Genomic DNA, 12,546 nt, shown 5'->3' on the forward strand with positions numbered 1-12,546 from the left:
TAGTCATTCCTCACCTCAGAGCTTAACAGAAATCAGACGTAATCTGATTAACTGTGACCCCCACACACTAGAGAATTTCATTCATGAGAAATATCCTCAGATGTCGTACATTTGGGTGCACACATGAATGTTTGCTCCAAAATACATATATCATATCAAAACAAGTTAGTTAATAGTTAGTAACCTGTAGGTTTTGTGAGTCTAGCAGACTAAACTACACTCAAAAATGTAACTAATCCATCCAAAACCTTGCTGTCAACCCTCTCATCAAAGTTATACACAAAAACTTTGGAAGTAAGTTGTCTGTAGGGGAACTGGGATTTTTTTGCTGCACTTCCTCTGCCTTTTTTCCCCTGACTTGCTTGCTAATCTTGTATGACAGCAACATTAAAACCTGGCAGAAACTAACCTGTCACTTAATATTGGCCACATATATCAATCTTAAGTCACTTTACATAGTAAGGCAGGGACCATACAATATTCAAACAACATATATAAGCAACACATACTTTACTACGCTGTCATGAAACGCTGTAAGGGGCTGTAAGGGGCCCACGGTTGGTGTAGTGGTAAGACCCGGGTTCCTGGGTTCGATCCCCGTTTGGAACAACTTCGGAACAAGGGCCTTTCTGCATGGAGTTTGCATGTTCTGTGTGTGGGTTTTCTCCATGTTCTCTGGCTTCCTCCCACAGTCCAAAAACATGCAATATGGGGATTAGGTGAATTGGTCACTCTAAATCGACCGTAGGTGTGAGAGTGTGAGTGAATGGTTGTTTGTCTCTATATGTGGCCCTGCGATGGACCAGCGAACTGTCCTGGGTGTACCCTACCTATCGCCCAATGTCAGCTGAGATAGGCACAGCACCCCCCGCGACCCTCTGGTGGAGGATAAAGCGGTAGATAATGGATGGATGGAAACGCTGTAAGTCTCCTGCACTACAGGATTCCCTTTAACTCCTGATTATCCAAACACCTGCAGCATTTTCCTTGACATTGTCCTTGTGTACCATTACTGACCCCCCCCCCCATGTGGCCTGAATCTGAATCGCTGATGATACAAAAATCTGTATAATCAATCATCATTCCTCTGATGGACTGCCAGGTTGGACAACACATACCTCTTATCTCAACACAGAATGATGCTTCTAAACGGTTTGGAAAACCCTAAACCTCGACATATGGTGCAGATTATCTTTCTCCACCACTATCAAGGTAATCCTGGTCAAGATAGACTTTAAATAGTGCTCTTCATATTAGCATATCAATGAATCATACAACGTATGCGTATACACAAACCCTATAACCATCAACTGCAAAGTGTTGGTCCCAAGTTGGTTTGTGAGTCGAGGTGATAATGGTTTCCCATCAGGCAATGGAGAGAACAGACAGCTGCTTGAGCGCTCCGATGTTCTCGGCAGGCAGACATCAGCACCGAGACCCGGTTCCTGCTTCTCTCGTTAGGTGTTATTAACATTACTTGTCCTCTCAGTACAGTACTGCCCCCTTTCCAATCTCTCCAAAGACCAACGCTCTTCCTCCCTTTTCAGTACAAGGACATGACATAAATCAACAAATGTCAAACTATGTGTCCACGCCACTAATGTTAAAAACATTAGACAAAGAAAGTCAGAATCAATAACTGAATCAGCAGGCCTCAGCCGCATTTCACAGCCTGTTCAATGAATGTGGTAGCTTTAGTTCTCAGACCTCAGTGGTTGTAAGCGATACTTAAATCTAAAGTGATTTAATGCCTCTTCCATGAGAGGTGGAATTTGAATCTCTGGCAAAGTTAATTTGTATTTCCTACATTCTCCAGGTCTGCATTCCCACATTTCTACTGTAACAAACGGACACAGCAAAAGAATGCAACTTTAGTAATAATAACTCGTCTCTCTCTATTACTGTAGCTGGGAAACATTTTGTTTGGCCTTTTGATTTCAACAGAAGTGACATTTTACCAAAAGCAGGCAAAATATTTGATACGGCTGCATGTGCTCAACAAAGATAGATGACTGGTGACCGTCATAACATTCTTTGATTGTGCTTTTGAAGATCACAAAGACTGTTAAAGGAAGGTCAGCTCATAAACCTGTATAAACATTGCTGCAATTATTCAATGCTGAGATGTTCCACCTGTTGACTTAATATGTTCACTCCCATCTCCCATTTCCTTTGCACAATCAATGGGGGAAAACATTCAACATCAGTGCTGCACACATTAATATAATTTGCAAGCACAAACATGGTGCAATACAAGATAGTATTATTTATTTGTGATGTGTTGCCCTGTAGAACTATATTGCAGCTGACAGTGCTGTCAATCAATAGCATCACTCTATTTTTATACATGAGACAATACAAATGGCACAGATGGTGCCAAAATGTGCCAAATGAGACAGTGTCTGTACTTCCTGTACTAAAACCTCTCTAATGTTTGTTTTGCTTCATTTGATCAAAGATTTGATTGAAGTGTAGAGCAGCATTGTTCAAAAGATACTCATCCTGAAAGTGCTTTTTTCTTTTTAGACAAGCCTGATTTTTTATTAATTTGTGTTGTGTGCCATCTTCATTAACTCTTCACCAGATACACATCTTAATAAATCGCACACGTGTTCCCTTTATGACACCCAAAGTATTCAAATAGACCTTGTAGTTGCAGTGTGCAATTTTCAAGCTGAGACCTACAAAATAGGCTTAGGGCTTAAAGAGCTATAGCAGCTCATATGTTTCAGATTTGCTGGAACATAATAAGAATTTTCATTGACGCTATAGTTTGTTACTGCACATGACTCTTATCTCTCCTTTTTTATATAGTTTGAAAGCAATTTGATGCACTTTCTGACAGAAAATGATTAGAGTCATGCAGAATGGTTGCACGTTCACTCTGTGGATACAAGATGTAAAAATAATATGGAGTTATGAACAAAAAAAAAAACTAGTACTGCAAACCTGCCTAGAAAGGTTATGTTTTAATTATGTGCCCTATCTCCATTGAACCCTGTCAAATGTGGTCCCTCCACATCTGGAAAAGCCGTTCCTGTTCAGTTCTCCAACAGACAGGACAGAAAGTGTCTCAGAGAAGATGAAACGTGGCCTTGAATTTGTATTCATTATGTTCTAACTGGCATCACAAAGCATAAAAAAAAGATTTGAGCTGATTTCACGGACAAAAATTAAGCACGATTTATGTTACTGATGACTGTTTTGTAAGAAAATGCCAATGAAACTGAATAACCTATAAAACAGCTTTTACCAGTGAGTCAGTCCAACAACTATAACAACTATAAGTTACACAGCTTCAGTTTCTATTGTCACAGATGATGAAACAGGCTGTGCATGCATGTTAAAGCACTATTATTACAAATAATGAAAATGTCATCTTCAGCCTTCTGTTCGTCTGATACGGACTGTAATTGCACATCATTTGAAGGGTTTGGTAGTTTAGGCATCAGTCTGTGCAGTGCTGAGTGTTAGGATGAGAAAAGCAAGCAATATTAGTTTAAAAAAACAAAAAAAAACAGGCACACATTCATCAGGTACTGCACTAGCTAATATACAGAAGGAATAATCGCACATTTCTGATAATCTTCTCATCCTGATAGTGTGATGAATTCACTGTTATTGTGATTAATAACAGCAGGTTTTGTTAGAATAAAGATAATAAGCCTTTTAAATCCATGCAGAGGAAAAGTTTGCACTTTAATTATATTTAATTTTTTCCAATAGGACAGATGCTTGTTTTATGTCCTATTCCTATTCTTTTAAGTAAAAGAGAAAATTATCGCTCGAACAAAGCATATCATGACCGAAAAGTATTCTACTAAAAGCACTAATGGCTTTAAGATCTTATTATTATGGTATAGGCTGCAGTTTGATGACCTCAAGTGATGCATTTGGATGAGATGTTTTTTTAAATGTTCTCACTCCAGTTAAAGTAGAAGTGATTGCTCTGTGAATGAGTTAATAATAACGTGCCAAATATAAAGGGATCCGTTAATCTCTGAAGACTTTGCATTGCTTATGTAGTTTTTCATTGAACCTTTCCACGAAGAGCATGAGAGCTGTTTGCCAAAGCAAAGACCAAGCTGTCAAAGGAAATCATCTGCTCTACTTCTTAAGAAAAAAAAAGAAAAAAAAAGAAAAGAGCAGCATCTCATGACATCCACACCTTAAAACAATTCAGCACCTTTAGTGGGTAGCAAATTCTGGTTAAATAAATCTTTGAATCTTGACCAAGACAAGCAATAAAACCTTGCTCTTGTTACAACCATATGGTTCCCGTCATATTGTCACTCTGCTGCACACTTTTGACACAGTGCAAGCACTTTAATCTGTAATCTAGGTCTTAATATCGGTGTCTAGTATTTAACAGTGTTATACAAATGTTATTGCAAATGAGATTATATCTTCAGAAATATTCGTTCCAGAGGCTCCTGTGTCTCAGAAGCTGAAACGATGACATGTTCATAACTGACCTGGAGTTCTATAATGGACTCTGAGATGCTATAGAACTCCTCACGCTGTGTGTGGTGTGTAAATTGTGATTTATTCTAAATCCGCACGACACCAGTGTTCCCTGAAGGTGTGAGGAAAACCACAGGAGCTGCTAGCACCTTATATTTTTGTTTATGAAGGAATTGAGACTGACGCCACAGATTTGTAGCAGATTATATCCAGATCTGTTTACTTTTCTTAAGCTATGTATTTGTTTGACTTGACTGCATCTTTGTGCTTAATAACTTCCAGAAGAAAATGATGACTGAGAACCTTCACAGACAAAAAGAAAATACAGTTTCCACTATAGTTTCTTTCCACTTTGACTAATTCTTTCACCAGCTCTCTTGATAAGGTCCATTGCCAGAGGAGCCATACCACTAAAATGAATCCCTTCTGTCGAGATGTATTGTGTATTAGTGCCAAAAGACAAGAAAACAGATGAAGCTCAGGATGAGGACATCACATCTATAGCTTACAGTTGAGGACACTGGGATCATTTTTTCTCAAGATGTTCACGTTTTCTCAAGATGCCAATATTTTGGAGCCACAAAAAAAAGGAATGTCCTGAGTATTTTTGTGAACCACTGAGTCAGCATCTTTTTTTATTCACCTTCTTTCCTCTACATGCTAACGACCGAAGCTACTTGTGGCTCTAGGTTCAGGTTGCTTAAACATTCACGATCCAGTTGGAACAAGAGCCTTTCGGCACAGAGTTTGCATGTTCCCCACATGGAGACTGGCAACCTTTTGACCTGTGTCAGCTCGGATTTGCTCTTGTGACCCGTGACTATATGGAGGGAAAAGTGGTAGATAGTGGATGAATGGATATACTCAGCTACTCATTTCAACAAGTTAACTTTTGTTGAGGGAGAAATTCAATATTTTAATCTGATTTCCAAGTCATTCTCATCAGTGCCTCTAAGAAAAATACTGATAAAAAATGCACATCCACAGCACTTTTTATTCAGTTATAGAAATTCTTAAAAGTTCTATTGTGGATATTTTACATAAAGTAGATCTAAGTGATATGTTAATACTGCAAACTAAACTTTGTTAACAACAGAAACATGATATTTTAGACTGCATTTGGCTGCCAGTTCAGCTTTTTTCAATGTCACGTAACCATTACCATTTGGTTATTCCAAGCTATAATCCATTGGCACCACAGCTCAGACACAAAATAATCAGCCAGAAAGACTCAGATATTAACACTAATGCTCTGCTTTTGCTGAATGTCCAAAGAGATAATTGGTACTGAATGAGGATATTGGAAAAAGTTATCGAATCTTATGGAAAAAAAGTGAAGATCAATGAGTAGCAGTAAGGGTTCATGTCAGGAAAGAACAACAGATGTGATTTTTGCTTTGTGAGTGCTGATGGAGACATATAGACAAGGTCAGAAGGAGTTGCACTGTGTCTTTGTGGATCTAGAGAAAGCTCACGATTGGGTGCCAAGAGAGGAACTGTGGTACTGTATGATGAGGTCAGGAGTGGCAGAGAGGTATGCGAGGGTGGTGCAGGACATGTATGAGGGCAGAGAGACAGTGGTGAGGTGTACAGGTGGGTTCAAGGTGAAGGTGGGATTACATCAGTGGCACTGTCTAAAACACAGGAGGCAGAGCTGGAGGCGGCAAAGCTGAAGATGCTGAAAATTTTTTGCTGAGTCTTTAGAAATGTTTAGAAATGAGCATATTCAAGGACAGCTCAGGTTTGTGATGTGCTGTTAACATGAGAATGTTCACTTCTCGAACCACTTCCTCTCATGTTTCATAAATGTGATTTCTAATAACCAATGACGTCATTGACTGTCATGTTATTAAATTGCTACAACTTCCATAAGAACATGATCCAGTCTTCGGCACAGCCCATAGTCACTCTTCTACAACGTGCTTTGAAAACAGCCAGGCTTCTTTAGCGAGAACCAGATGGCTTCTGTCCTCACTCTGTTATGTGCCTGCGCTGTCTTAATTTCAAGCAGACCCATGCGCCAATGTATCCAAAGCAAAGCCTGGTGCAAGGCTTAATAGAGTGAGACAGAGTGGCATTCACAAGCAGGAGTAAATGTTACTATTACAGAACAGGCTCCAGTGTCTGTGCACTGCTTTGTCTGTTAATCACCTCAAAGTGTCAACACCATAGCCTCAGTGTCAGTGGCTGACATACATTTCTACGGATGTTGCCCTGTGTCTCATATCAGAGATTGGAAGCAGATGGCTGGCTGGCCCCCTCAACACACAGTGGGCTCTACCAGCACCACAACTTGGCAGAAACACCAAAAAGAGTAGCTTACAATTGACGGAGGGTGCTGAAAGGGAGGGGATTCATGCTTGAACTATTACCAGACCCTGATTGCTCTTTAAAGACCCCCTCAGTGAAAGTCAAGTTTTTAACCAATTTTATATAGAGAGAGTTATATAGGGAGTTTTAATTTATTTATATGTATATGTGTATATACCCTATATAACTTGTCTCAAGTCGAAAGAAACCTGCCGTAACTGATTTATTGACTGTTTGACAGCAACAGACATTTCACACCCAGCAATTAACGCACGCGTGTGTGCGTGTGTGTGTGTAATAAATCACTACTTTGATTGACCAGTGTGTACAGGATTAGTGCCATCTATAATGTAGCTGCTTACTTGGATGGTGGAAAACATGGCAGACTCCTTCATTGTCTGACCTACTGCAGTTTCTTATATAGGCTCATGCTAAGGCAAAATGTAATACAAGAACAATGAAATAGTGGAATTCATCTTTCACAAGAAAAAGCAGCTTCAGCATTCGGGGGCAGCATATCATATAGGCTACTGATCAATCAAGCACGGCAAAGAAACAGACGCAAAGACAGCTTGAGATGTCAAATACTTACTCAGTGCAGCACCAGAGTCCTGATGTACACCAGAAGATATAGCACATAGGAAAAGATAATAACAGGCAGGAAACATCATATAATATGAGTGAAAATATATTTATGAGCAAACAGCAGGTGCTGTTGTCTTAAATGTGTTACTAAACCTACATAGGCCAATTCCCGCTTCCATGCTATATCTGCTCAGTTTCCATCATAAAGGAATCACAACCTGGGACAGTTATAAGTCTGTCATTGTGGAATGTGAAAGCTCACAATGCGAATCTAATAATGTCAGTGGTTCCCCAGTGTTGTCCTGGTAGTTCAGAGAGCGCGCACACACAGATCCACGATTCAACATCTCTCTTGGTTGTTATGTAAAGCTGGAATGTGCCTCATATCCATGACCATTACTCAATATATATTATTTTCCATGGAACCAAAAAGCTCTGGATTGAACTACCATGGATTTGCACATCTATGCACTCACCGATTAATATGTTTCTCTTGATTCCTTGTGTTCCTGTAACGTTTTAGCAGTTAAAGGTGCAATATGTAATAAATCTAAAGCAAGTGGCCTTCTAATATGTCACAGAGACTCAGGAATAATGTTCATATAACAAACTGAACTCACCAACAACAACAGTACAGACAAAATATTTGCATTAAAAGAATATATTTTGCAGACTGCAAATCATGATTATGTTTTGAAATCATGTTTTGGCATGTGGCGCCACCTACCGCCGTCTACCAATCATTGCAGTCACTAGAGTCTCAGCTGCAGAGCAACCACGGGTTGCCAGTTAGGTCAAAAACAAAACCTAAAATAACCCTTTTCATGGTCTCTGTACTGTTTTCAGTAAAGCAGCATGTCAGAGGGTGACACATAGTAATGTGAGCATGGTATGTATCTCCTCAAAATCATTATTCATGAATAATTTGAACAACTCCTTTGTGATAGCTGTTACAACAAAAGCCAGATTAGAGTTATCTAATGTACTTAGGTATGAAGACATTGACCAATTGACCAACCAGAGTGATGATCCCAAAACCTACAGATGAAACTCTATAATAAACTTTTTTCCAGCATTTTTGCCAACCGACACTTTAAGGAACAAACAACTCCAGTACAGCCAGGGAACTTGAGATGCCTCACCATTATTACTGCCCTCCACATGACCCTGCTCACGAGCAAAAGTCTTACTGTTAAAGTTGTACAATATTATCTGTAATTCTTGTCTAACCTTCCTCAGTGAATACAGTAAACTTAGATAGGTGCATGGAAGGAAACTGGCAGAGCACGAGAAGCTGGCTGACTCTTTCCTCGCATGATGATTCTGGCAGAAAAGTGAGGATAAATCTGTCTCAAGAGATGAGAAGAGGAAAAATGCTTTACAGCAGGAGCAAGATGTGAGTTCTCGCCGAGGTGAACTGCAGTACAGGATGTACAAAAAAAAAAAAGTTAAACCTGGAGCAAATCTGATTAGAGCTCATATCTCTATCTCTTCTCAATCTGTCACTTCAGAGTGTGAAAAGCAAAGAGGCCATGTCAAAACAAACAGATGGGAGTGCTGATCCTCACAAACAAAGACAAGTTCCTGTGAAATGTCTTAGCAAAAGACCTGTTTACAGCCCATGGAGAGGAGGTCCTTCCTCCCAGGAAAGTCAAGGAACCAAATGGGAAACCCTTTGCAGCGTGTGTGTTTGTAAGCATGTGGGGGGGATGGAAGAAAATATCCTCAGGTCACCACTTTCTCTCTGCAGGGGTCTTCAAAAAAAACTAACTACCTCCTGTTTGCGTCTTGATGTAGAAAGCAGGAGTTTGAACCGTAGAAAGGGACAGACAGAGACAAGGCTGAGTGACTATTTCATGAAGCTAGATCCCATGTAAGACCGTTCACAATCTGACCACCAGCACCTAATGCACTCACTATGTATGCATGGTATGGACAGGATCTCACAAAACTATTCTTGCACAAATAACACAGATTCTGATACATAATAATGTTTGTGTGCACAACCAGACACTAATCTGAGTAGTTAACGTTCCCTTACTGAACCTAAGAAGTGTTGCAAAAAGTACAGCCTTTCCTCTCCCCAACAACCTGCTAAAAAAACTATTTATGATGCATAAATAGATGCAAAAACAAATGCATTTCATCCTATGTTCTAGAAAAACACAATACATTTAGAAATCTGCTTCCATGAAACACAAAAGAGAGAGATTAGTTCTTCCTTCTGGTGTAACACGTTTGAGGATACACCACCTTTTCCATGACAGCTTGACAGTAACATAAAAAACAGCCACCCGTTAAATTGAGTTAATGTCTCTAATTAGTATTCATATTAAATGTGACAGGGTGTTACTTTCTTAGCCATACACCCTTATTAACATCAAGTATTTACAGAGTGGTCTGGTTGGGTTCGCCACAGCACTCCAGGCTTCAGCCTTCAAAGTAAACCAAACCTTTGCTGACTTTAACAACCCAGACCCCCACAGAGCAGCCTCATCCAATCACAACTGCACAAGATATGAACCGTTTCTTTTAATGGTGTGTTCTAGTTGTAGTTGGAAGTCGGAATTTGTCTCGGAAAGTCGGATCAACCTCACCAACCACAGCATAGGACCTCAAGGTGGCTGGCATCTGCACAAACACTGCTACCTTTACTGTTAATTGTATTTCTGTCTTATTTGTTTTACAGTAAATCAACGGTACACAGAGAGATGTCATTCCTAGTTCTGACTTCCAATTCAAGGAACACTGCATAATGCTTAAAAGATACATTGAGGATAGAGGTTTACGAATATGACCGACATCATTTTTACAAAATAAATTTATAAATTGTGATGTTTAGCAGAGGGGAATGACAACTCACCATACTGACATCGTGTTCCTTTGAAGCCTGGTAGACACTGACATATCTGGTCTTCTGTCTCTGCACACTGGCCTCCATTGAAACACGTGTTGTCACCACACACCCCTGCAGACGGCAATCATTTAATTCTGCTTTTGTACCGTGTATTCATGCATAAATCCTGTGTAATGGGGTCAGTATTTGTCCTAAATACAACACCAGCAACTAGAACTAGAACTAGACCATTGTGGTACATATGTTTATAAAATATGATTACTCACTGTGCAGACAGCCCATCTCTTCATCCTTCTGAATCCATCCTGGGCAGCACTTGTAGACAGTGTTTAAGTCCATGCTGTACCTCTGCCTGTATGCTGTATAGTATGCTGTCCTGAGGAAGACATATGCTCTGACAGTCACATAATGTGATTTAAAGGCATTTATATTATATAATGAACATACACTAATGTGACATCAGAGTGCCTTTTACCAAGCACAAAATAATGTACCTGCTACATACAGTAAATGAAGACAGTTAGTATAAGTTTTAGTATTATATCAGCAATGTTAACGTTGTGACTGCAAGATTATTAACTGACACTGACACACTCTTTTTGCTCTTACCTCCTCTCATACCCCATACACCACCTGTGGTTGCTGCAGCCCTGTTTCCAAACCTTGACCATGCGGGTAAAAGCCTGGACACAAGGCTGACGGGCCGCCAACATAGACATCTCCTGATTGGCACAAACATTTGGCCTGGGACAAGAGGAATTGATGAATAGATGCATTGAAAAGGTACAGTTTTAGACAGGAAAAATGACATTAATTGCGTTTCCACCTATTGTATTGACTTCAAAGAGCAGCACGAGACTATTTCATGAATACAATGTAAGGCAGGTAGTGGACTAGGTTGGTATATGGAGAAATATTCAGCTGTAACATCAGCTCACCAAACACACTGTTTGTCAGACACATTACACAGCTTTCTGTTTGGTGCAATGTGTTTGATTAAAGTGCAGGAAAAGCAGACCTTTCTTTGGACACTACCTCCAGCATCCAATAAACAACATCATTTCCATGGGGATTTTAGTTCACTAAAAATGTGTCCATATTTGTGCATGTGCAGTGTAAATGAATCTGTCTAAATTCCCCGCATCCATCTGTGTTGTCCGTGCAGGTAAATTGTCCGGAGGTGTCCTCCACAGAACCATCTGGCTTCAATACAGAGCACCCTGAAGTTATTTAGAGGAAGTATTCAGCCTCTGTGGTAATAAAAACCACTTCAGTGCTTTCCAAATTTAACTTGAAAACATCAGGTAGAATAATAAACCATACAAAACAAATGACATTGCATTGAAAGCTGTTATGCAGATGCAGAAGCTGCACTGCTATTAAATGCACACCAATTCTCACAGGGGACCCGAAAGGGCGACTCCTAGTGGACATTTCGCGGTTTAGGTTCTACAGTTATTACAATGGATATTACAATCTTTTTTTTTTTTAATTCATATATATTTTTTAAACTTCATCGACGTAGATTATTCTCTGCGTGTATAAGTATATACAAAGCTTAGCATTCACTGGATTAAAATCTAATGTGGAATGAACACTGGGCAAAATGTTTTAAACAATTTACTCACATGCCATATTGCAGCTCCAAAGATGATGCGGCGTGCATTGTTCTGAGCAATATTACGCACAAAATGAAAATATGAGGGAACATGATTTTATCCAGTTAGAGACGCGGACGTAAGTATTCAGTCGAATCAAATGAAGAGCGTCCTGTGTAAAAAAAAATGTGTGCAAGTTCAGAAACAGCATGACTCGTATGTTTCTCCAGATCTAGACGCGATTCCACCCGGCTGCACACAGGAGCGACTTGTCTAGTGTCAATCGCAGTTTTTGAATGGCTCCGTCTCAGCGCACCACCCACAATCACCGCGGGGCCAACTCCTGAAAACCCCCCTGCAACACCAACCTGTGCAACAGCATGCAGACACATCCAGCCATGACATTTAGTGGCACTTTTCCAGAAGAAAATAGACATGCATGTTGCTGCATTAGTGTTGTAGTACACGTAGAAAACCATCCACATCTAATAGTGCAGCATTTTCTATCTTGATTCTGCAAAAATACCAAAAACAGACCAGACAAAAAAGGATTTGTAATCATTCACTCATTTTATTTTTAAACCACATAGAGCATGTTGGAATTGTTATCAGCCAAATTTCAAATTTCTGAAAACTAGGAAATAAAACATAGTTCTTGTACACAATACTTGTTTCAAAAATGATTTTATTTTAATGTTAGTGTGCCACAAAGACACGCATCACAAATATAAA

General features: G+C 39.6%; 1 protein-coding gene across 1 annotated transcript in view; it reads right to left on the reverse strand.

The window, feature by feature from the left end:
• egfem1 (EGF-like and EMI domain containing 1) overlaps positions 1 to 11,927 on the reverse strand; it is a gene marked incomplete at both ends in the record, with an annotated part of 44,778 nt that extends 32,851 nt beyond the window's left edge. The window contains 4 exons of the mRNA XM_083886292.1: positions 10,223 to 10,327; positions 10,483 to 10,592; positions 10,826 to 10,960; positions 11,845 to 11,927. Coding sequence (XP_083742418.1) covers positions 10,223 to 10,327; positions 10,483 to 10,592; positions 10,826 to 10,960; positions 11,845 to 11,927 — 433 coding nt within the window. The remainder of the gene's footprint in view (positions 1 to 10,222; positions 10,328 to 10,482; positions 10,593 to 10,825; positions 10,961 to 11,844) is intronic.
• Between the last annotated feature and the right edge of the window lie 619 nt (positions 11,928 to 12,546).

The sequence above is a fragment of the Microchirus variegatus genome (genome assembly GCF_963457635.1).
Source record: "Microchirus variegatus genome assembly, chromosome: 3".
Taxonomy (NCBI): domain Eukaryota; kingdom Metazoa; phylum Chordata; class Actinopteri; order Pleuronectiformes; family Soleidae; genus Microchirus; species Microchirus variegatus.